Source organism: Macrotis lagotis, chromosome 2, assembly GCF_037893015.1.
Source record: "Macrotis lagotis isolate mMagLag1 chromosome 2, bilby.v1.9.chrom.fasta, whole genome shotgun sequence".
Taxonomy (NCBI): domain Eukaryota; kingdom Metazoa; phylum Chordata; class Mammalia; order Peramelemorphia; family Peramelidae; genus Macrotis; species Macrotis lagotis.
This window is the reverse complement of record NC_133659.1, coordinates 162,632,080-162,657,755: the sequence shown is the minus strand read 5'-3', so window position 1 is coordinate 162,657,755 and position 25,676 is coordinate 162,632,080. Positions and strand designations below refer to the sequence as shown.

The 25,676-nt window shown below is 38.0% G+C and overlaps 1 protein-coding gene and 1 non-coding gene across 10 annotated transcripts in view; one reads left to right on the top strand and one right to left on the bottom strand.

Moving 5' to 3' along the window:
- LOC141513406 (rho guanine nucleotide exchange factor 11-like) overlaps positions 1-25,676 on the bottom strand; it is a 98,400-nt gene that overhangs the window by 24,853 nt on the left and 47,871 nt on the right. For 5 of the 9 annotated variants that reach the window (XM_074223171.1, XM_074223164.1, XM_074223168.1 and 2 more), the window contains 7 exons: positions 21,920-21,962; positions 15,888-15,984; positions 15,469-15,591; positions 13,761-13,784; positions 12,258-12,399; positions 6,131-6,230; positions 1,062-1,191 (listed from right to left, as the gene is read on the bottom strand). In XM_074223171.1, coding sequence (XP_074079272.1) covers positions 1,062-1,191; positions 6,131-6,230; positions 12,258-12,399; positions 13,761-13,784; positions 15,469-15,591; positions 15,888-15,984; positions 21,920-21,962 — 659 coding nt within the window. The remainder of the gene's footprint in view (positions 1-1,061; positions 1,192-6,130; positions 6,231-12,257; positions 12,400-13,760; positions 13,785-15,468; positions 15,592-15,887; positions 15,985-21,919; positions 21,963-25,676) is intronic. The other 4 variants (XM_074223165.1, XM_074223169.1, XM_074223166.1 and 1 more) reach the window with 3 other exon arrangements.
- Positions 9,739-9,845, top strand: LOC141515623 (U6 spliceosomal RNA). The gene has a single exon (XR_012476385.1). It is a non-coding gene; the product is annotated as a U6 spliceosomal RNA (small nuclear RNA).

Genomic DNA, 25,676 nt, shown 5'->3' with positions numbered 1-25,676 from the left:
CCACCTTCCATACAGGTCCAAATTAATTCTCTTACAACATTGTGCTACCTCACTACTCAATGACACCTCACTACCTAGAAGATAAAACTCTAAACCTGGCGTTCAAGGTCCTTAAGTTTGACCTGAACCCATCTTCTCCAGTCTTGTTCCTTGCTGTTTTTTCTATAGGATCCCTTGCCCATTCTTCGAGCTCCAGACTAGACTTCCTTTCCCCTATAAGTTCAGCCTAGTCCAACCATCTCAGCTCTTCTACAACACTACTCCCTGTGTCTACTTAACTTTCATAGTATTCATTATTTATTCATGTGTCAGTCTTATTTTTCCAGCCAGACTCTGAGGCCACTGAGGTCTTCTATAAGGAATGGCTGAAGATTGCTGAGCTTGAAGAAGAGGTAGAGAAATAAAGAATAAAGAAGAAAAGTTCATAGCACTGGGGGGGGGGCAGGAAATCTGGGGTAACTACTTGCCCACTGTGACCTTGGGTCAATTACTTTCCTTCAGTTTCTTCATCTGTACAATGAAAGAGCTGAACTAGTTGACCTATAAGGTCCCTTTAAGTTCTAAAATTCTATGATCCCAACTTTTTTTTTTATTACCTGAAGGGCTATCATGTGAAAGGGGATTTTAGAATGACTCTATGTGACTTTAGGAAGAAGGAATGGAAGCAATGGATGAAAGTTACCAAAAAACAGATTTCAGCTTCATATAAAGAAAAGAATTTCATGACGAAAGGGGCAATTCAGGAAAAGAGTGGCTTTGCTTAGAAATCAGTGAGCTCTCCATCACTGGCTTATTCACAAATAGGCAGGATGATGACTTCATGGGGATGCTTTTGGATATTCAAGTATTAAAAGACTATTAACTTTTTCCTTCTCTTTCACTCATTTACACATAAACCCAAACCCAATTTTGATCCATTTCCTTCTCTAAGAGGGGAATTGAGGTAAAGAAACAAAGTCATAAGTGACAGGGCTTTAACTGGAACCAAGGCATCCTAGTCCCTGGTCCTCTCCTGAGTCTTAGTCCAGGAAAGCAATGAACCTGGCCCTCTAGCCACTTACTACCTTTCACTCTCCAGCAGATCTTCAGGGAAGCTTCCTGTTGAGAGTCGCTGCATCCCAGGCTCAGGGGAGTCATACTGTTGATTGTTCTCAAAGTGCTGGATGATGTTTCTCACATTGCCAGGTTTAACTAGGAATAGGGGGAGAAGTAAGATAAAAATTTGGTAAATGATGCCCTCTTCTCTGCCTAGGGATTCCTCCCAGATTCCTCACTTCTCCCTCTTAGTCAAAGAGACAAGGTCAAAAGCAAGAGCAGTGGATACTAAATGAAGCCTCCACTGTGATTTTCCTAAAGGACATAGCCAAATAAAAGTAGGCAGAGTGCCACAAACAAATTTGTAGAAATCTGTATGTACTACTAATATATGAGGCCATTCTGCCTACTCTCAGACATTTTTCAAAATTTACCATAAGTTTTAGGTCAAAATTTCTTGATATTTCTCTCTGGTCCTTCTATCCCTTCCAACTACCAACTTCTTTCAATTCAATTCTTCATTTACCAGAAGTAGAGAAGTATAAAAAAAATAAACACCTTGAACTAGGAAAAGAAGAAAGGATTGAGCCAGAACTATTGATCTTTCTCCTGGTCATATACTTTCTAGCCCTGAGCCTAAGTTTATAGACAGCTGTTCTTTTCCAGAAATTCAAAAAAAGACAAATGAGAGAAGGTATACACAGAGCCAATTATGGAGGTTATGGCTGTGGAGAACTAAGACCCATATTGCTCACAAATAAGTCTGTTAAATAGTTTCCAATGTAAGGGAAAGGGGTTAAAGAAATCATTCTAGAAGGTGACTAGCCTGTTTTAGGGGTCCTAATGATTCTGGGATTGGAACTGGGATCTTTAAACCATCATAGGGGAGATGACTCTTCTGTTGGGGCCTTGAGGAAAATAGGGATAAAACAAGAAAAAAGAATTATCCCAAGGGCTGAAGCCTCCACAATGACCACACCCAATTTATGTTCAATTTGGCCATTATCTTACACAAATTCATGGAACTCTATTACTTCTCATATCAAGAATTTAACAAAAAATTTCTGATCTAAAGAACAGAATTTAGTAAGATTCTTTACCTCACACCTTTTGGGATAGGACTGGGATAATGCCTTTCTATATCCAGATACAAAGTGGCTTATTAATAGTCACTCCCAAAGTAGCATCTAACCAGAAGAAGTGAGTCAAGGTATATATTTTCTGTTGCATTCATTACTTGCATGTGTACATGGGTTGTTTGTGGGTTAGCCAGGACTAGCATCCCTCAATATTCTCTGAAAAGAAGGTGGAAGCTAAATTAGATCTAAGCACATCTTAGAAAGATAAACTCACTGGAATGCTGGTATAATCCAGTGATAATCCTGACCGCTAAGGAAAGTTAAGTTATACTTGTAAGGTATAGAGAACAAGGCACTGTCTTTTTTAAAGGATTGTCCCAACTTGGCTGTGGCAAGAAAGGAATAACCGAAGAAGTATGAACCTAAGAGTTCTCTGGGTCAGATGAACACCACAGACCAAAAAAGTACTAAGAGCAAAAGTAGGTAGAAATAATGGAAAGGGGGAGGATAGGAGGAAACACACAAAATGAAAGCTGACCACATGTTGCTGAATACTTATTCTTTTTTGCTAAAGAGAAAAACAGTGGCAGTAAAAATTAGAATAATCATCTAAAAATTATTATAGTCTAGCTTTTGTCATGTATTCTTTCATAAAAAAAAAAACTGAGAAACTTAGTGGCATTCTGGGAATTCAGAGAATGTGACATTACATGAAGCTGTAACAAAAACTAGAATCTGAAGCATTTGACCAGCCCTTTTATCCTACCCCATGGAGAGGAAATACTCCCTATAAGAAAGGCACAATGCCACCTTTAAGAACAATACAGAACAATGGTTTAAATGGCATATCCTCTAAGTTCAATGTCATGTTTACAGGGCAAATTTGTGCTGAGAATTAAGTGTTTGGGTTTCAGGGGCTGTCAAGTTAGAAGTTAAAAGTCATCAGGGATGGAGATAAAGTTTTAAAACATTCCTGCTCCCTGCCCATTTTAAATAAAAGTAGAACAGGTAAATGTTAGCCTTGCAATATAGCTTCTAGCTCTCTCATTCAAAAAACTTATCTCAAAAATTATGAAAAAAAATCTTAATTGATAAATCTAATGACTTTTCTTGAGTCTCCATCCTTCCTTCTCGATCTCTTAGAAATTTTTGATACTGATGACTACTGCCTCTCCATGCTCCTCAGCTTTTATGACACTATTCTCCTTCCTATCTATTTCTTCTCAATCTCCTTGCCTGATCATTATTAATCTTCTGCTTCCATATGTGAGTAATCTTTGTCAAGTACTCTGGCTTGGGTCTTCTTTTTTCTTCACAACTTTCTGATGTTATTATCAACCCTTACAGATTCAATCATCATCATTATATGTGTCTCTTGAATCTATATGGTCAGGCCTAATCTTTTCTTTTGAAATCTAATTCCAAATAGACAACGACAAGTTGAACATATCTAACTGGATACCCCAGAGACATTTCAAACTCAGCAATCCAAAAGGAAATTATTATCTTTCTTTTGAAATTCACACCTCATCTATACTTCCCAATTTCTGTTAAGGGAGCCACAATCCTTCCAATTAACCTAGGTGTCAACCTCAAGAGTCATCCTTAAATTTCCTTTTCCATTAGCTCCCTTCTAATCAGTAGTCTGATTCAACCTTTGAATCTCTTGGTCTTTGTCTCTTTCCCTATACTATACCCACATCTAGACAACCTAGTCCATACCCTTACTTCCTCTGTATTATTGAGTCTCCTAATTGATCACCAGCTTCCAAGCCTCTTCAATCCATACTCTACATTTAACAAAATCATCTTCCTTAAGTAGAAATGTGAATATATTACTTGCTAGCTCAAAAATTTCCAGCCACTCCCTAATCTCTCTAAGGTAAAAGATACTTTCAAGTAACATTAGCTTCTGTGAATGTAATCTCCTACTTGCCATTCCCTTAATTTAGCATTCCACTTCCAATGTCAATCTCTTTATTCAAATTGTCCCACAAGCTTGGCTGGAATAAGTCCCTTCTTCATTTGCACCTCTGAGGATTTGTGTTTACTTGCATAGCTCAGTTCAAGAAACATGTCTTATAAGAAACCCTCAATAATCTCCCTAGATGTTGTATCCAATCACCCTCTCTCCTCTTTTTCTTCCTGCTATCATGGATACACTTATCTATTACTTAACTTACAATTTCTCAATGAAAGACTAGCTCCTTGACAGTAAAGATTATTTTTGGTTTTTCCACTCCTAACACAATGCTTTTTTCACACAAAGTAGATACTTGAATTAACTAAGAATGATAACACCAACTTCAAAAACAGTGATTTCGGGGTGGCTAGGTGGCACAGTGGATAGTCAGGAGTACCTAAGTTCAAATCTGGCCTCAGACACTTAATAATAATTACCTAGCCATATGACCTTGGGCAAGCCACTTAACCCGGTATGTCTTGCCAAAAAAACCTTAAAAAAAAAACCCTGGTAATTTCATGGTACTGCTGAAGTTATTCTATTCATGATAAAATATCAGAAAATTTTCCCATTTCCAGTTGATTGGAGGAAATTTGGAATTCCAGTTGTGGGATTTTTGCACCCCAGTCTCAAGTGGGAGCAGTAGACTGTGGAGGGGCCCTCCTTGGGAGTTTGCCCCCCACCCATTTGTAAGACTTTCCTTCTCTGGACCTCTCTGCTTCTTTACCAGCAAAATGATGGATGTGGGGTAGAAGGAGGGTTGATTCACTCACTAAAGGATCTCTAAAGGTCCATTCTCACTCTGGAACCTCGATGAAAGACATGGTTTTGCAAAAAACCAGGAAGAATGGAACCTCTGGGCAGGATATTTCTTTTAAATCTGAAGTTGTTTCAGCAGTTGATCTTTCTAAATATGATCTACAGGGGATGAGAAGAGGTGAAGAGATCTTCTCAGAAAGGTAAAAGGCAGAACTTTCAGGATATCTCTATGGAATAGGAAGGGATTGCCCTTAGTTCAAGACCCCTAGGCCAGATTGGGGCTTTTAGTCGCTGGGAACTCCTGATGGGCAAAAGAGAGTGCTTTGGGGGTGGTGGAAAGGGGGGGTTGAGGACGAGGCAACAGGAGAGAGGCTTCAAGGATGAAAAATGTGAACACAAAGAAAATCCCAAAAGAAAGCAGTCCTTTTACCTTCCACAGGGAATAAGGGGACATGAAATGCTAAAAGAAAAAAACAAACAAAAAAAGGCACAAAACCAAACCATTAATAAAGTAAAATTAATTCTTCAAAAATCAAAGCAAACATACAAAAAAATCACATCAAACCAGAAAGATGACCCAGAAATGATTCCCACTTTCCTTATCTTCCTACTCTGAGAAGGTAATTTCAGTCAGAAAGCTCATTCATTGTTCTTTTCTCAGACACCCTCCCCAACACTCTCACTCCATTCACTCCTTGGGGGGGGCAGAAGAGTATGGCAAACAAGTGATTAACTTGGGGCAGGAAGGAAGGTAGAAGAGCAGTCCTTTCCTAATAAAGCATACATACTTAAGGTCAGTTAAGTATAGGTCAGTTTTAAGATTCCTTGGAGGTCATCAGCTATCAACACTGGAAACATCTGAGACTGAATCAACTTCATTAAAGGTCCAAAAGTGACCTAAATTTCCAAGGTTCCTCTGGAAGAGGGCTGCATCTCAGGGTTGAGAAGAATTGTAAGGGATGGGAGGATGGGAGTGATACACTCAAGGGTCGTGCCATAAGACAAGATTTTTTTTCCCCTTATACTCACTACCCCAAGAATATTCTGGACCCAAGGGAAACCATAGGTTGAGCTTAGGAATGTACTGAGTCAAAGAGCTATTCAATTAACTATAATTGGACTGGAATTCTTGAATCAAGTTTTCCTGAATCTATTCCTTCTTAGTTCTAAAAATCTCAAATTGATATAACTTGAGGTGAGACTGAACAGTGCTGTTAGGAACCTGCTAATCCACAGAATCAGGGGATGGTCAATTTTCAGCTTTCAGGAAAACAGGAGTTGCCTGAATACTCACTGCTCTGAGAGGAACTTTTTGGTTTCCCAATATATTTGAGGATGGGGTTCCGCTTCTTGTCCTCCAAAGCATCTTTTTCCTTCTTGGCATTACTGCTCTGCTGAAATAAGAAAGAATTATTGTGGGACTGCAGATGGAAAATCCCAAGACTAAGCTCTGCCAATCAATTCTCCACCCACCAAGTCTGTCATTGTCTAGAAAATTATGTCCACGTGCACCAACAGTTTTGGGGATGACAGTTATGCCTGTATTTTTTGAAATGAGAAGTAAGCTCTGGTAGTATTCTCATCTCTATTTTGCCAGATGCCTGCACTCAAATTTATTCCAAGTCCAAACCAAAAGGAATATAGATGGATGGCTGTTAAAGAGCAGTCCTAAACACCTCAAAGAATGTTTTAATGAGAAAATAAAGGCCATTCACCACATGTTCTCTCTTCTTCCCTTCCTACATATAGAAAAATATTGATTTCATTCCCCATCCTCTGAAAGGTGACCCTTCTTGCCAAGACCAACCCATTCCATCAACCTTTGATCTATCCTTGATCATCTCCCCAGCAAACTGATCATACTTCTTAATCTAATCCTCAAGCTTCACCTATTGGTTCTTTGCCTACTGCTTACAAACATCCTTGAAAAACTCACCTGGCCATACTCTTACCTTACACCTAAGCTACAGTTCTGACTCTTTACTTTCACAACCAACTCCTAGAAAAAAAAACAAACTGTCTATTCTCATTTCTTTCATTTTCTTTTGTCTTACTCATTTTTTAATCCTTTGTAGTCTAGTCAACTAAAACATCTTTCTCTCCAAAGCTACCAATTATTTTTTTTGTTCTTTTTTTTAGGTTTGTTTTTTTTTTTGGCAAGGCAAATGGGGTTAAGTGGCTTGCTCAAGGCCACACAGCTAGGTAATTATTAAGTGTCTGAGACCAGATTTGCACTCCAGGGTGGGTGCTTTATCCACTGCACCACCCAGCTGCCCCTACCAATGATTTTTTGAAGGACAAATCTGATGTTTTATTTTCAACCTGTATCCTTTTCAATCTGCAGTATTTGATACTCAAACACACTCTCTTTCTTCATGGTAATTCTCTCCTCTATGTTTTTTTTTAAATGAACTGTTCTCTCTTGGGTCTTCTCTGATCTACTTGATCTCTTCTCAGTTTTCTTTGCAAATAATATAGAAGTCCCACTCAAACTGCGGATGTAGCCCAAGGCTCTGTCCTAGACTCTCTTCTCTTTACATAATGACCTCATTAACAATCACAGGTTTAATTACCTTCTCTAAGATCCTTAGATCTATTTACTTACTCATCCTCTCTATCCTGAGTTCCAGTCCTATAGCAATCAAGAAGCATTTATTAAGTGTCTTATGTGTCATCATCATTCTAAGTGTTGAGGATATAAAGACAAAAATATAAGTGTCTGCCTTCAAAAAGCTTACTTCCTACCAGGAGAGACAACTGTACAGCTCTCTAAGTCTACTTATAAATACAAGGTGATGTTAGGGGGAAAAGCAGCAAGGGGATAATTAAAGGTAATATGCTCACAGTGGTACTTGAATTAAGTCTAGAAGGAGGTTAGGCATTCTAAGAGGTAGGAGAAGGGAGGCATGGGGACAATCTATAGTACAAAGGCATAGAAAACGAAAATAAAATTTCTCATTTTTTTTTTTAGGTTTTTGGAAGGCAAATGGGGTTAAGTAGCTTGCCCAAGGCCACACAGCTAGGTAATTATTAAGTGTCTGAGACCAGATTTGAACCCAGGTACTCCTGACTCCAAGGCCAGTGCTTTATCCACTGCGCCACCTAGCTGCCCCAATTTTCTCATGTTTAAGGAATGCTAAGAAGGGCAGTTTTGCTAAAAAGCAGAATTTGTGAAAGGAAGTAATGGATATTCTCAGCTAGATATCCCAAAGATTTCTCAAATTTAACATGTCAAAAACAACTCAATCTTTTTCTCTCTTCTGAAATCTCCTTCATTCTGCTGAAAGCATCACTAGTTTTTCAGTTACTTAGGTTTACTACATTGAAATTAATTTCTCACAACACTGAAATTAATTCCTCATTCTCCTTCACCCCAAAATCTAATTGATTGACAAATCTAGTTTCTACTTCTACAACCTCTCCTTATTTCTGTATACTTGGTTACTAAGCCATTACTGACTTTCATCATCTTCCTCCTAGACAACTGGAATAGCTTTCTTTCATTTTCCTTCAATTGAAACCTGATTTTTCCAATTTCATGTAATGATAGCTTTTCAGCATTCATCTATTTGCAAATTTGTGAGTTATACATTTTTATAACACCCTCATTTCTCTTCCCCCCTCCTAATGGTGGAGAACAGTCTGGTAAATGTTGTACATGTACATCTGTGTTTAACATTGCAATAGCCTTCTGATTGGACTGGTTGCCTCAAATCCCTCCCCACTTCTAACACATCCCTAACGTATTTGCCAAGGTGATATGACAAAGCACAGGCATAATTATTCAATTTTTAGCTCGCTAGATCTTCATCCAGGTCTTGCCCACTGATTGTGGGTACCAGCTCCAGTGGCCCTGATTCATATTTGAGTAATGGATCCAGTTGACTCTGGTGAACAAAGTGAGGCATAGTACCCCCTCACTCAAATCCAATTCATGTGCTTGTCATGGTATCACCTCCCTTATGTCTTCTTTGAGAATGAAAGACAAATATCATTTTCCCTTACTCCTCTAGATTATTTCACTTGAACTCATCAGCTCAGATCTCTTCATCCAGCTCTAACCTTTGTGATGATCTTCAGTCTTTGTATCTCCAAATGCCTTTCAGATATATAAAAAAGGAAACTCTATACACATGTGTAAAACTAAAATTATTCTCTTTCCACTAAACCTCCTCTTCTGAAGTTCCCAGGTTTGCAACCTAGGTATCACCCTGAACACTTCACTGTTTCTTATTCTCCATACTGAATCAGTTATTAAGGCCTATTGATATCATCTTTTGCACTGAAACCCTTCTCTCCACTGATACTGCCACCTCTTTGATGCAGACCCTCGTTTACTCACACCTGGACTACTGCAAATAGACTTCTGGTTGGTCTCTGTGACTCATGCTTCTCGATTTCAGTCCATCAAAATTATATTCCTAAAGCACAAGTATGATTCTATACCACCTCTCATCTATTCAAAAATTCCAGTAACTCTCTTTTTACTTTTGATATCAAATAGATCATAATTGGTGTTCAAAACCCATTCCTACATTTCCAATATTTTGCACTTTATCAGCTCCCTCCTGTATACTCTGATTAGTCAAACAAGTAACTGTTTTGTTATTTAAACAAAGACACTTGATCTCCTGACTCAGTACATTTTTGATGCCACATCTCTCAGCTTCCTAAATGTTTTAGCTGAAATTCTACCTTCTGAAAGAAGCCTTTTTCCAAGTCTTTCTTCCTAGTGTCTTCCCTCAGAAATTATTTCCATTTTATCTTGTTTGTACATCATTGCTTACATATTGTCTCTATTAGATTCTGAGCTCCTTTAAGGAGAATTTTAAGTGACTCTGTACCCCCCAGCCCCTAGAAAGTACACAGAAGAGAACAGGTGCTTTAAGAAATGCCTGTTAGGTGCTCGCTTTGACAGCACATATACTAAAATTGGAACGATACAGAGAAGATTAGCATAGCCCCTGCGCAAGGATGACACGTAAATTCATGAAGCGTTCCATATTTTTTCAAATATAAGACATTTTACATTTACTTCAGTTTAATTCTAGCTTAGTAAATATAACCCAATGGTTTATCTTTCCAAGGCCTTTTTAGTTTCTGACTCTGCCAATTCCGTATCTTGGGTTTCGCTCCTTTTTTTTATTTACAGATTTGATGAGACATATCATTCATCAAATGTGCTCATTGAAAATTGAGCAATGCCAACTTTGAAAGTAAAACTTTAGTCTCAAATTACAGATACTGAAATTAAGTGCTGCATACAATTTATTTCAAATTTATAAGGCTTTTGCATTTTAAATCTACTGTTGATTGAAAAAAATTCTACATGCAAATGATAGAAAATTAATAAAGCATTAGCAAATACTGAAAAAAAAATGCCTGTTAGGGAGGCGGCTAGGTGGGGGGGGGCGTGGCTAGGTGGAGTTGGGGGGCAGCTAGGTGGCACAGTGAATAGAGCACTGGCCTTGGAGTCAGGAGTACCTGGGTTCAAATCCAACCTCAGACACTTAATAATTACCTAGCCCTGTGGCCTTGGGCAAGCCACTTAACCCCATTGCCTTGAAAAATCTAAAAAAAAAAAAAAAAAAAAAAAAAAAAAAAAAGAAATGCCTGTTAACTGACTTCACAAAGGCTCCAGCCTTATCACATCCTCACATTGAGTCAGGTTGGCCTTTGGGTTGTTTCTGTTTTCTATCTTGACATCTGTCTCTACACAGGCTGATCCCTGGGTTTGAAGTACACTCTCTGATCATCTCTGCCTTCTAGAATCCCCAGTGTCCTTAAAAGCTCGGCTTGGGAGGACCATCTTCTGTGTGAAAGCATCCCTAGCCTGCACTTTCCCTTTCACAGCATTAGGAAATTTCTGATGTCAATGAGCACAGAAAGCACCCATCTGGACTGGGAGAGGAAGTTCCTTACCAATGAATGAAACCATAGATCTGATTTAAAAAAAAAAATCAAACAAAACCCAAGGGGGCAGCTAGGTGGCACAGTGGATAGAGCACCAGCCCTGGAGTCAGGAGGACCTGAGTTCAAATCCATCCTCAGACACTTAATAATTACCTAGCTGTAACCCCTTTGCCTTGCAAAAACCTAAAGAAACCCCAATCCAAAATAAAGTAGATATGAAGCACATAAAAAAAAAAACTCTGATGATGCTGTATAGACTCTAGCAGGTCCATGTTATCTAACTCAATGGAATTTGAGAACTGTGAGGGCAATAAAGATAAAGAAACAACTCACTGCTACCTTTGTATTCCTGATGTCTACTGCAGAATAAGTACAGAATAAATGTCTGCTCCATTTTCTGATGAAGAAATCAAAGTTATCCATGGTCACATGAAAAAAATGCTCTAAATCACCACTGATTAGAGAAATGCAAATTAGAGCAACTCTGAGGCACCACTTCAAACCTTATCAGGTTGGTTAATTTGACTTGAAAAGGAAATGATCCATGCTGGAGAGGATGTGGGAAAATTGGGAAACTAATGAACTATATTGGTGAAGTTGTGAGTAGATCTAACCATTCTGCAGAGCAACTTGGAACTCTGCTCAAAGGGCAATCAAACTGTGTATACCCTTTAATCCAGCAATACCATTAACTAGGTCTATTTTCCAAAGAAATCTTTAAAAAAAGGAAAAGGACTGTTTGTATAAAAATATTTGTAGTAGTCCTTTTAGTGGTGGCAAAAAATTGGTAATTGAGAGGATACTCATCAATCGAGGAATGATTTAACAAGTTGTGAGATATGACTGTAACATTAATATAAGAATGACAAGCAGGATCATTTCAAGGAAAGGCTTACATGCATTGATTCAAAGTGAAAAGAATCAGGAGAGCATTGTATACAGTTATCAGCAACACTGGGTGATGATTAATTATGACTGACTTGGCTCTTCTCAGCAATATAATGATCTAAGACAGTTCCAAAGGAATTATGGTGGAAAATCCTATCCACATTCAGAGAAAGAACTAAAGAAGCCTGAATGCAGATTGGAAGCATATTATTTTCTTTTTTTGTTTTGTTTTGTTTTTTTGTTTTTGCAAGGTGATGGGGTTAAGCGACTTGTCTAAGGTCATACAGCTAGGTAAGAATTATATGACTGAGGTTGAATTTGAACTCAGGCCTTCTTGATTCCAGGGCTGGTGCTCTATCCACTGTGTCACCTAGCTGCCCCCACAACATATATAATAAAGAAATATGTCTTACAAGACTACACATATATATCTATATCAAATTTCTTACTGTCTTGGGGAAGAAATGAAGAAAATCTGCAACTCAAAAATTTTATATTAAAACTGAATGTTAAAAATTGTCTTTACATGTAATTGATGAAAATAAAATACTATTTAAAAAAGAATAAATGCCTATTTACAAACTAGTTAAAAGATCACTGCCAAAGAACATCAAAATCACCTTCTTAGTCTTGGGAAAGAAGGGTAGCCACTTGTCCTTGTCAGGGATAGTCTGGGACTTCTCTGCTGTGGAGGGTCGTGCCTCTCGAAGTCGGATTCCAGCATGGCTCATATAGGTGTTGAGAGCAAAGTCCATTGAAACACTGTAAAAGAGAAGATGGTCAAGGACTTTTGGTCTCAAAGTTGACTTCTGAGCAACAGGTAAGCATGCCAATAGGTCTTTTTTCTGTCTCAGGGACCCAGAACCTTCCCTGAGAAGGTTCCTTTGGGAAAAGTGAATGTGGAAAAAAGAAAAACTACAAGGCAGATTGGCAACCAAAATTTCCAGATGGATGGAGGGAAAGAAATCAATCCTAATGCCTACTGCTTTCACAGAATTTGAAAATTAGAAGGGAACAAGAAGTATCTTCTAAAACTATGATGCCTGACAAGTGGTCATTCTCTTTCCCTTAAAGAATTTCATTAAAGGACAGCTAGGCGGCGCAGTGGACAGAGCACCAGCCCTGGAGTCAGGAGTACCTGAGTTCAAATCCGACCTCAGACACTTAATAATTACCTAGCTGTGTGGCCTTGGGCAAGCCACTTAACCCCATTGCCTTGCAAAAACTAAAAAAAAAAAAAAAAATTTCATTAAAGACCTCAACAGAAGGAAATGTTAATCCCTTCCCCACTCCCACTTTTCCCCCACTTCTACCCCCCAAAAGGCTAATCTCAATCTTGGAACAAAGGAGTTTGAGGGAAAGTGTGAGGTCTTATGCTTGATCAGGATGCTTGTTTCAGTTATGATCAGGGGCCAGACCAGTTACTAGAAGTTGCTAGTTCTCCCCCAACCCTGGCAGTTAAACATAAAGAGTTGCAAGAAAAGCTGTTAGCAGATGAAACTTCCTTTCTTCCAGCACATTTCTGCTTCCATGGGAGCAAAATGAATTTTTATTCTTCAAGTACATACACTCATTCCCCCCACTTAATAAATATGGCTCAGGGATAGCAAATTCACATTCACATTATCCTAAGAAAAACAAATTCAACTTAAGTACAGAAAAAAGAATCAACATCTTCAAAATAGATATGATCGTTGATTTAACTACTCTAATAATTAATAAGGACTTCTCTCTTCATTAATTTAGACAACCAAGAGTTGATTTCTTATTATCATTAACATATTTGCCTTTCAATGGAATAAAAGTAGGGCAGGGTAGAAGTACAGAGCTCTCTGAAACCATGAAAGGAAGGTTAAACAAAAGAATATTATGAGTTCTGGCTAGAGCTGGACAAATTTAAGCCCTAGGCAGAAGAATGACATAGATGACCTCTCCAACCTTTATGATTATGACCATCATTTTAGTACTTAACAATCTTGGAGTTTTGGTAACTTCTACCCATAGGTGAATAACATGAAAGGAGGCAAAAAAGATGTTCAAAACCAATTGGCATTTAATCCCAAGACACAATTGAAGGGCAGTATTTGGAGAATGCAAACAGAGAATGCTTTATACTTACTCACCTCCGATCTTCCTCGTACTTGGACCTGCAAGGAAAGAAATGAAGGAAAAATGACTCAGGCAGAAAGGCAGAGCTAGTCTATGTTCAGCAAATGGGAGGAGGGCAAGTTTCTTCTTGGAAAAAGGCAGAGGACAGAGAAGGGGGTAGGGAATCATTTGAATAGAAAGATCAGAATCATGGTGATGAGACAGCTTGGGGCTCAGAGGGTGAGAACTCTGATGCCTTGGAGGCACTCAATAAATATTGAAGATGATCATGATGCTTCTATCATCCTAGCTAAAGGAGGGGAGATTATAGCAAAAGCGTTTTGCAGGGCAGTTTTGTAGATATTTAAGTTGGTAAAAGACTTATTAGGGAAGAAAATGCTCTTTTCCATTTTTACTAAGGATAAGAAAAAGAGAACTGGGCTAAAATTGTAGACAAAAATTCTCAGAGTTGTTTCAAAGAGAGCTATTTAAGTTGGCAAAAGCCAAAGTGCTATTATCATAAATAAGTGGCTTAATTTGTTCCATCTCAGTTCTATGATAGCTGCGATCTCAAAGTATTTCCACAAATATGATTTATTATATTTTTTCTATATATATGAAAAGAACTAAGACAATTTATCCATTTGACAAAAAAGTGAAAAAAAAAAAAGGTAAAATTTCTTGCTAGAGTTCACACAGTAAGTGTCCACAGGATTTTAGAAAACATTTACTACAACCATTCATTTTTATAAATGAAGAAACTAAGATTCAGAGAGAAATTAAATGACTATCTCAAGGTTGGCTAAATGGTAAAATTTGGTCCAGAATAAGAATTTAAACTTCCACCTACAGAAGACTATGATGTTGGAACTTACATCACAGGAATCTATATTGCTTTGGGAAATGGAGCTGGACTGATATAGCAAGCAGCAGCAGCTGCTCCGGAAACTACTTAATAAGCTTAGTTTGGTTTAGTTTTTCCGGCCACAATTATTAAAAATGGTTCAATTTCTCTTAAGACGGGTCCATCTGCTTTCTGAAGGAAATGCTAGGGGGTGGGGCCGCTAGGTGGCGCGGCTAGGTGGCACAGTGGATAGAGCACCAACCCTGGAGTCAGGAGTCCCTGAGTTCAAATTCAGCCTCAGACACTTAATAATTACCTAGCTGTGTGGCCTTGGGCAAACCACTTAACCCCATTTGTCTTGCAAAAACCTTAAAAAAAAAAGAAAATGCTAAGGGAGAAGAGTATGAATGGGAAGGAAGGAAAAGAAGGGAAAAGAGGGAGACAATGCTACTAGGAAGGAATCTCATTCATAGCTTGACCCTGACTTATCACCATTAAGTCTAATATACATTATGACTTGGGACTTCTGGGATCACTATGAGACTTTCCCCAAAAGGCTAGGAATGGTAGAAGTGAGGGAAGAGACAAGGTAGGAAGGAAAAAGTCTTTTTTTTTTTGTTTCTGAAACTTACAATTTACCACGACTGCTAAAAAAGCCATTGGTTAACTTTGTAAGCTCCAAATTTTGTGATTCCTTTAAAAATTCTTGCAGTCCATTTAACAGATTCTACCTCCCAGAAAAAAAGGGAAAAGGGCCTAGTTTCCCCGTCTTTAAGAGGAAAGAACTGAATCTAGAAAGAAGGGGAAAAAAAGTTGGTAGAGAGGAGTTTAGGAAAGAGTCCAGGTATTTTAGTCACCCAGCTAGATTTTCTGTTATGAGGGCCCAGACAGACACTCACAGGATATCTCCAAGGGCAACCAATTGTCTCTCAGCAATTTGTCGCTCCCGTTGGGGGTCCCCATCCAAATCTAGAAGGTCATTTTCTCCATAGAGACTACCCAGGCCCATAGTTCGTTTTGTCCTGCCAGAGGGAGATACAATGGCAGAAGGAGAGGGAGAGGAAAAGAAACAAAGATGTGAACATATATCAAATCAATCAGACAGAAAATCAGAAACAACAAGTAACATCAGAAAAGCATGAAAAATGAGGAAGGTCAAAAAATTCATTTAAACAAAACTGCAGAGAAGGTCAAAGGGAAGCTGAAAAACTCAGTAGCCTCTATGGACTATATGGCTCACTCTCCTCTGGTAAGACTGTGTTGAACCTGTTAAACAACATCCAACTTCTTTCTGGCCCTGAAGGAAAGGCTGTCACACCTGTAGTCCTGGATCTGTTCCTGGATCTCTGGCATAGCTGCTTCTTGGGCCTCAGACAATGCATTACGTATATCCTCATTGTTGCGCAGGAGCAAATCTGTCAGTGAGAGGATACAGAAGATGACAGAGATATTAATGACTTTTAGAGAGCTCAAACTATGGATCAAGTTATTTCCCACCTCATCTTATCTGGGTAAACTGACACTTGGACATACTGGATCAATCCTAGATCAATCAACAGTGCCTGTGAATCCAGGTCTTTAAGATAAGAATGGTGAGGATTTCTGGAACATCTACATTCCACCGAGAGGATAGCTTAAGAAATCTCTCAGCAGAAGCCAAATGCTACTCCCCTACTTGTAAAACTAAGCTTTCAACTGAGCAACTAGCCCAAGCTTGGAGAGGCTCATCTACTTCCTAGGCAGAGTTCTAAAAGAATAGCAAAGGTACTCAAAAATTTGAGAATATTTGCTGATAATTTCCTCCTCTCCTTTCTTCCTCATTTTTACATCATTCAGATGCCTTCTGTTTCATATATGGATGTGAGCCTTCTCTTTGTCAAGACAAATCCATCTACATACATAAATGGTCCCATTCCATCCCATATTCTTCAGCAGATTTCTTCTATTATTTTCAATCTCTCATTTGGCTTACCTTCATCTCCTGCCTCCCGACACCCTATAGACGTATCCGAGTTTTCATTTTTCTTTTATGTCCAACCCTTGTTTGCCATATTTTTCTTCTCTTTTGTGACTAAACTCTTTGAAAAGGCTGTTTACAATTAGGATCTCCACTTATTTTTTCTCTCACTCTTCTTAGTTCTCTACAATCTTAACTCCAACCTCATTAATCAACCAAAACTGCTCTCTCCAAAGTTATCAATGATCCTTAGTTGCCAAATCAAATGGTCTTTTCTCAGTCCTCATTCTTTCCTGACTCTTCTGCAGCCTCAGACACTATCAGTCACATTCTTTTCCCATGAAACTCTCTTGTCTCTGGATTTTGGGGATGCTGCTCTATCCTGGTTCTCCTAATTCCTGCCTGACTGATCCTTTTCAGCCTCCTCTGCTGGATCTTCATCCAGGTCTTGCTTGATAAATGTATGAGTCCCTTGAGGCTCTTATCTTGGGGCTTCTTCTCTTTTCCCTTTATACTATTTCACTTGGAGACCTCATCCTGCTCCCATGAATTCAATTATTTCAATGTAGATAATTTATAGATCTATTTATCCAGTCTCAGACTCCTCCACTGCCATCTCCAACTGTCAAATGGGTATCTTTAAAAGGAAATCCTGTAGATATCTCAAGTTCAGTATGTACAAAATTGAACACATTGTTTTCTCCCTACCCCCAAACTTCTCTATTCCTGTAGAGGGCACCATCCTCCCAAGCATCCAATCTTACAACCTTAATTGTTGTTCTCAATGGCCCCCTCTCATTCTCCCATATCCAATCTGTTTCTATGGCCTGCTGATTTTAACTTCATGACAACTTTGCATATAATCCTTTTCTCCTGACATTGCCATCCTTCCAAATTTGCTTATATTCCCTGACTATGGTTTATACATGGAATTCTCCCCCTCCCTCCTCATCTTCTGGGTTCTTTGGTTTCTTTCAAGTCTCAGCTCTTCAAGACACCTTTCCCAATCATCTCCAAAGCCAGTTCCTTCCCTCTTAAGATTATCTCAATTTATCTTGTCTGTCTGTCTGTCTGTCTCTCTCTCTCTCTGTATAAATGTATAGCTATTTGCATATAGTCTTCCCCATTTGAATATGAGTTCCTTGAGATAAGAGATTAGCTTTTGGAGCAGATAGGTGGTGCAGTGGATAGAGCACCTGACTTGGAGTCAGGAGGACCTGAGTTCAAATCCAGTCTCAGTCACTTAATAATTACCTAGCTGTGTGACCATAGGCAAATCACTTAACCCCATTGCCTTGCAACCCCCCCCAAAAGAGAGAGACTAACTTTTGCCTTTCTTTGCATCTTAAGTACTTAGCATAATGCATGACATATTCCAGGATGTGATAATTGCTTGTTTATTCATAGACTGATAAGACCCATGGGAAGTTAGATGGTGTGAATATAGTACCAGGTTTGGAGTTAGGAAGATCTAAGTTCAAATCTAGCCTTAGACATTTCTATTACTACACTATTTGTGTGACCCTGGGCAAGTCACTGACCCCCTCCCTCAGTCTCCCCATCTTTAAAATGAGCTGGAGAAGAAATGGTAAAAACTACTCTAATATCTTTGCCAAGAAAACCTCAAATACAGGACTCAGGTGAAGTATAGAAAAACATGAAAAAGAGGTCAGCTGCTTGGTCAAGGAGATCCAAAAAAATGCTGAAGAAAATAACATGTTAAAAACAGCATAGGTCAAATGAATAAAACAGTTCAAAAAGTTATTAAGGAGAAGAATGCTTTAAAAAGCAGAGCTGGCCAGATAGAAAAGGAGATAAGAAAGCTCTCTGAGGGAAAACAAATCGTTCAGATCTAGAATGGAGCTAAAGGAAGCTGATGACTTTACGAGAAGTCAAGACACAACACTTCAACACCAAAAGAATGAAAAATTAGAAGAAAATGTGAAACATCTCATTGGAAAAAAAACAACTGATTTGAAAAACAGATTCAGGAAAGAATTTAAAAATTATTGGGATATCTGAAAGTCATGATCAGGAAAAGAGCCTTGACCTCATTTTCAAAGAATTACTACAGGGAAAACTGCCCTGATATCCTAGAAGCAGAGGGCAAAATAGAAAATGAGGGAATCCCTCAATCTCCCCTAAAAAAGATCCAAAAAAACAACCCCCAGGAATATTATAGCCAAGTTCCAGAACTCCCAAGTCAAAGAGAAAATATTACAAGCAGCCAGAAGGACACAATTCAAAGATCATGGAGCTGCCTGCAGTCAGGATCACACAGGATTTAGCAGCAACTACATTAAGGGCTCATAGGGCTTGGAATATAATATTCCAGAAGGCAAAAGATCTCAGAATGCAACTGAGAATTAACTACCCAGCAAAACTGAACATCCTCTTCCAGGGAAAAAGATGGACTTTCAATGAACCAGGGGAATTTCAAATGTTCCTGTTGAAATGGCCAGAGCTGAACAGAAAGTTTGATCTTCAAATCCAGGACTCAGGTGAAGTATAGAGAGTGGAGGAGAAGGGTAAAATGAGAGGGACTTAATGATGATGAACTGCATGTATTCCTTCACAGAAAAATGATACCAATAATACTCATAAGAAACTTCTCATTGAATAGAGCAGACAGAAGGAGCTTTTATAGATGAAGCACAGGAGAGAGCTGAATTTGAAGATATAATATATTGTAAAAATGGAGTCAATGGCTAAAAGGGAAATGTAATGGGAGTAAGAGAAAGGAGTGGTGAAATAGGCTAAGATATTTCACATAATAAGATTTTTTTTTATTACAATGAGCTATTGCAATGATATGGAAGGGGGGAAGGCGAGGGGGAATGAGGGAACATTTGCTCTCATCAGAGGTAGCTTGGAGAGGAAATAGCATATATATTTAATGAGGTATAGACATCTAGAGTAAGAAGGAGAGAAGGGGGACAGGGGGAAGGAGGGAGGATGCGAGTGATGGAGGAGAGGGTGGACCGTGAGAGAGAGTGGTCATATATAACACATTTTCTTTTTTTTACTTCTTGCAAGGGTCTGGGATTGGATGGCCTATCTGGGACCACAGAGCCGGGTGTTTGCTGGGCCTTAGGGCCTCTTGACCCCTGGGCCGGTGATCAGTCTGCTATGCCACTCAGCTACCCTGCAGCACATTTAAGAAGAGGGACAGAGTGAAAAGAGAGAGAAAATATAGCATATGGTAGTGGAGAAGTACAAATGGAGGGAGACGTGATCAGCAATGGCAACAGTGGAAAAATATGGAAGTAGCTTTTGTGATGGACTTATCATAAAGAATGTGATCCACCTGCAAGAGAGCTGGTGGTGTTGGAACACAGATTGAAGCACATTTATTATTATTATTTTTTATTTTTAATATTTTTCTTTTTACTTTATTGCTCATGAGGGTCTATATTTTGGGGGAGGGGGTATTATGTTTACACTTAAACAAGAATATTTTAGTAATGTATAAAAAATGTCATTTGTACAAAAATAAAAATAAATATAATAAAAAACAAAATGTTTTCCTCACTCTTGGGAGTTAAGTAATTTAAATAAGATTATTCACATATTGCAGATGAGAAAACCAACTCACAAAGGAAAAATTACTGCTTCATTGTTATATATCCATCTCTATCTCTATCTCTAACTATATCTATATAAGTCCTGGAGCCATGCTCACACATACAGGTATTTTGACTCCATGTGCAGTGTTCTTGTGTTGTGCTGTCTCCCTATAAATAAGGAAACTAAACTCAGAAACAAGTGACTTGTCCAAAATTACACAGTAACTACCTTCTTTCCCTAGGCTCTTCACTCATCCTCCCCATCTCCTCCAGGTTTGCACTTTTAAGAATCACCCTCCATTCTACCTCACCTTGTATAACCACTTGATTGCTTAATTTTGTTGAATAAACCTCTATAATGTCTCTCACAACTTTACTTACATGACTACAATCTTAGTTCTGGCTCTAATTACTTCTTGGCTTGAATAATACCTTCCTACCTGGTTCCCCTCACCATTGTCAGTCTTTCCTCTTATCAACTCTTATTAAGTTCATCCTTCATAAAGAATGATATTCCTAAAGCACAGATCTGATTATATATTCTGCTCAAAAGCTTTCATAACTCCCAATTGTCTCTAGGATACTCTACACAGTGTTTGACATTTAAAGTCATTCAAAACAAGGCCCCAGTCTTACCTTTTCAAGCTTAGCACATATTACTCCTCTTCATACAGTGTGATCTAGTGAAATTGCCCTTCTTAACATTCCTCATACAAAGATTTACACCTCACATCCTGAAACCATCCCCACCCCTCCCACATTACACTGAATGTACTTACTCCTGTCTCAGAACCCCCATTTCTAGTGAGGTTTTTCTTGAATCCCTCTCAAAAGAGTAATGTTTTGTGCCCCCCCCCCCCCATATCTTGAATGCAATTTGTACTTACCTATATTTGTACATGATACCTGCTAGTCAAGGGTATTTTCACTTTTGTTTTTATATATCCCATGTTTAATATAGGGCCTAGCATATAATAAGTACTTAATAAAATAATTACTAATTGTTATTGAAAACCTTTTACAATCTGACTCAAATTTATTGTTCATATTTGATTTTATATTACTTCTCCTTATATAGTCCTATCTTCCCCCCAATGCTTTGTTTCCCCCCCCCCTTCCTTAGTTTGCTTCAAGGCTCAGGTCAAGCAGCACTTTCTTCCAGAGATCCATCTAGTTGTTAGTGTTTCTCTTGTCTCTTTGAATCATTCTGTATTTATTTTCTAGCATTTTGTGTTATACAAAAGGCAGTATGGCAGAATATATCCAGTCTTCTAGTCCTACCTCTGCCCCCTCCAAGGCTCTAGATAACTCTCTAGAGAAAGGGTCAATCTGCATCAGGGAACTGCTTCAAAGAAAGCAAGTCCCTGATACTATTTTTGTACAGAGTTTGTACAGAGTGTCAGCTCTAGCACCTAGTCAAGGACCTGGTAGATATCAGATGCCTAATAAATGTTTATGAAATTTAAAGGAACAGAATTATCACCTCTACTCATAATGAAATTATTTACACTTATTAAAATGCTGCTTCATGGATTTTTTTTTTAGGTTTCTGCAAGACAGCGGGGTTAAGTGGCTTGCCCAAGGCCAGCTAGGTAATTATTAAATGTCTGAGGCCAGATTTGAACTCAGGTACTCCTGACTCCAGGGCCAGTGCTCTATACACTGCGCTACCTAGCCACCCAGCTTTATGGATATTCTAAAGTCACTTTTATGTTTTAACACCTCTCCCAGAGGCAGCATCTCAATACTCTACATCTCCAAAGACCAGGTCAAAGCTCATCTCATACAAGTCTGAGAAGAAGTGAAATAGAAGACTGGATGACTCACCAATCTCAATCTGCAGTGCTTCAGGAATCTTCACTTTTAAGGGCTGAAAAATAAAGAGGAAATGATCAGGCCTCATAGAGAGCTGAGAAACCTAAGAAAACTTTTAATATTTCCTCTTAAAGTTACCTAGTTAAATTCTATTTTTGCTTCAATCTCTACTCTTCTAGGATAATAATAATAATAATAATAATAATAATAATAATAACAACAATAACAACACCTTGCATTTTAAAAATACTTTCCAAAATGTTTCATATATATTATCTTATTTGATCCTTGCAACAATCCTATCAGGTAGTGAGAAGTACTATAATTCCAATTTTTCAATCTCAGGGATCTAACAAGGGACAGCATTCTGGGGATGGGGACTGTCTATGCAAAGGCAAGCATGCCACTGGCTGACTACTGAAGCTTTGAGATGTTAGTGGAGCTTCCCAAGATCAATGAGTGAGTAATGGAGCTAAGGTGAAAACCCAGACCTCTCTCTCTCTATTAAAATCAAAATAGGTGATAGAGTAAAATCAGGGAACCTATTTTCTGTAGTAGTAAGGAAGAGAAACTTGAGAAGAAGTAATCACATTTTATTTCACATTTTAAGGAAGGGAAAGTCAGACACTGTTTGACATTCACTCCAGAACTGAGATAATGGACTTCAAAAAATTAAAAGGAAACAAAGATCCTACGCAAAGGCAATCTAGTCCACAGAAATGGGATGCTCTCATTAAACTCAGCTGACAAAACCAAACATTTGACGAGGGGAAAAAAAATGACGTACCTTAAAGGACTTATCTTATGAAAAATAATCTGGGTGAGTTTTGGTGAATTACAAACTTGATATGAGTCAACAGAAAGGCAGTACCAAGACAGAAGAGTAGTCAGGAAAAGTACAGAAAGCTCTCCCACGTCTCCAAACCCTTCATATAGAGCTAGTGTACTAGATAGAATCATGGTTTTTTTTTTGAAAAAAGTCACAATGAATCATTGCTCCAGTTTGGTCAGCACAAGGAAACAGAGAGGTCTGCCAAGGAAGAAGATCTGGTCAGAGCAGAGCTATCGAACACCAAGGAAAATACTATGGAACAGAACAAGACTCTGGAGTCATGAAGAGACATTGAGAACTCATGCAGGCTATACGAATATGTGCCAACTGGCACTTATGTCATGGTCTATCAAGTTCTAGAGTGGCCTTCATGGGTCCTGAGCAATGGCAGGTCCAAGACTGTTCCTAGAGAAGTTTAAGTTCAAAAGCTAGCAGCAGTAGCATAGTATAATTTTAATCCCAGGAACAAAGAGGGTTTTCAGTTTCAATTTCTACCCCAGTATGATGCCCGCAAAGGATTAGCCAAGGCAATCCCCAGTCCAAAGGGAACTGCAAGCCAGCAGAGCACCTGGCTGTTTTTACAGAGGAGGAGTCCAGAAGCACTCTCCTGCTGCTCAGCCCTAAACCCATACTGAGTACATGCAGACATCAGACCTTTACTCTGGATCAGACCACTCTGGGAACACCGAAAACATGCAGGTCCTCAGCCAATGCTATCCTGGACAACACTCAACAACCCAAGAAATTAACAAAGGGACCAGTCTAGCCATTTCCTTTAGAAGTGTGCAGAGACTGACCTTAGTATCAAGTTCAAAGTCAGGAATAGGCAGAAGAATGAGTGAACGACAGTAACAAAATCCCACTGTAAAGCTATTATTGTTGCAGAGAAGATCAAGATACAGACCCAAAGGAATGACTCCCAAACATCTACAAGCTGTTGTCTGAGAGAAAAATAAACTTTTGTACAAACTCAACTAGAATTTCTGGAAGAAATGAAGCAAGATTTTTAAAGAGTTAATGCTTTTAATCAATGAAACTGATTACTCAAGAAAAAATGTAAAAGAAATGAGAGCTGTAGAAGAAAGAACTGGAAAGCGAATTCATAGATGAGAAGAAGAGATAGAAAACTTTGTCCAAGAAACACAACTCTGTAAAATTTAGAATGGACTAAATAGAACCATTGACTACATGAGAAAAAGTCAGAACACTGAAATAATAAATATAATAAATAAAATAAAATGTAAGATATCTCATAGAAAAAAAAACTGACCTAGAAAACAAATCAAAGAGAAAAAATTTAAGAATCATTGATTGGATTATCTGATCACCAAAGAAGGAGCCTAAGACACTATATTTCAAAAAACCTTAACTGCTCTTAGAAATTGAGGGCAAAATGGAAAAAGGAAGAATCCACTGGTTACTTCTTGAAACTATCCCTAAGCTGAAAACATTCAAGAATATTATAACCAAAACACAGTTATCAAGTCAAAGAAAAAAATACTGCAGGTAGCTAGAAAGAAAGAATTCACAGTAAAGATCACACATGATTTACATGAAAGCCTGGAAGACAAAACTACAAAAGCCAAAGATCACAAGCTTACAAAGTTAATATATATTATTATGAAGAAAATATAAACTTTTAATGAAATGGGAGAGCTTTGAAGAATTCCAGAAGATCAGATATGTGTAGAGACTAAAATTCAAAAACAATTAAGAGACATATAAATGTAAATATGAATAAATAAGAATATGGGACTAAACAAGGAAAAACTGCTTATATTCTAATATGGCAGATGTGAACCTTAGTGTCATGAGGAATAATACACATAATATAATCAGGCAAGGATTGGGAGTGGTCCTGTTATGTCTTGAAGATTTTAAGAGAAGAATGGAAAGACCAGGGGAAAGTAGATGGGTGGAAAGAGGTAAAGGTGATACTTCACATTATCAGGGTATACAAGTAGACATACAAACAAAAGGGAGAACAGTTGACACATGAACCTTTAATTTGATCTAGTCAAAGGAGTCAAGAACATACACACACTTTGGGTACAAATTACATTTCATTTAAGAGAGAAAGAGGAGGGAGGAAGGAAAAAGGCAGGGAAAATCAGAAAACAGATAAAGGGAAAGATGAGTTCTAAGCAAAATAAACTTTTAACTAAGGAAATGCAACAATATTTCTAAGTTCTTAATCCATGAGCATGACCATCCACTTGCAAATGATATATTACAGAATATTCTTATTCTATAAGAAACGATGAAAAGGATAGTTTCAAAGAAATATGGAAAGGACTTGGGTGAACTAATACAGAGTGAAGTAAAGAAAACCAGAAAAACAATTTATCCAACAACAATATTGTAAAGCTAAACAATTTGGAAAGACTTAGGAATTCTAATGAGGGTGGTAGGTTTAGAAGGAAATAGGGAGACTGACTGAAAAGAATAAAATGTAACTATTTAAAAAAAATCAGTCACACAAAATGAGTGAAACCAAAGCAAATGAGAGCTGTGTAAAAAGCAGCTCAGTAACCAGAACTAAAAAGATGTTAGATTTGTAATACTTTGTACTAGTTGAACCACACATCAGGAGAATTGTGTTTAATTCTGGGGGCCATGTTATTCACAGGGCACTGATAAACTGAAAGAATCCAGAGAAGTACATTTTATTTTTTTATTTTTTGCTTTTTTAAAATTTTTTCACAATTATTTTTATTTTTCCAATTACATGTTATGAAGATTTTCAGCATTCATCCAAATACATATTTGTAAGTTACATAATTTTCCTTCCACCCTCCCTCAACAGCAAATGGTCTGATGAACATTGTACATATACATTGTGTTGGAATTAGGATTAAGGGAAAAGAAAGAAAAACATGAGATAGGAAAGAAAAGCACAAGAGAAATTTTTAAAAAGCAAATGTAACTTTTGTTCAG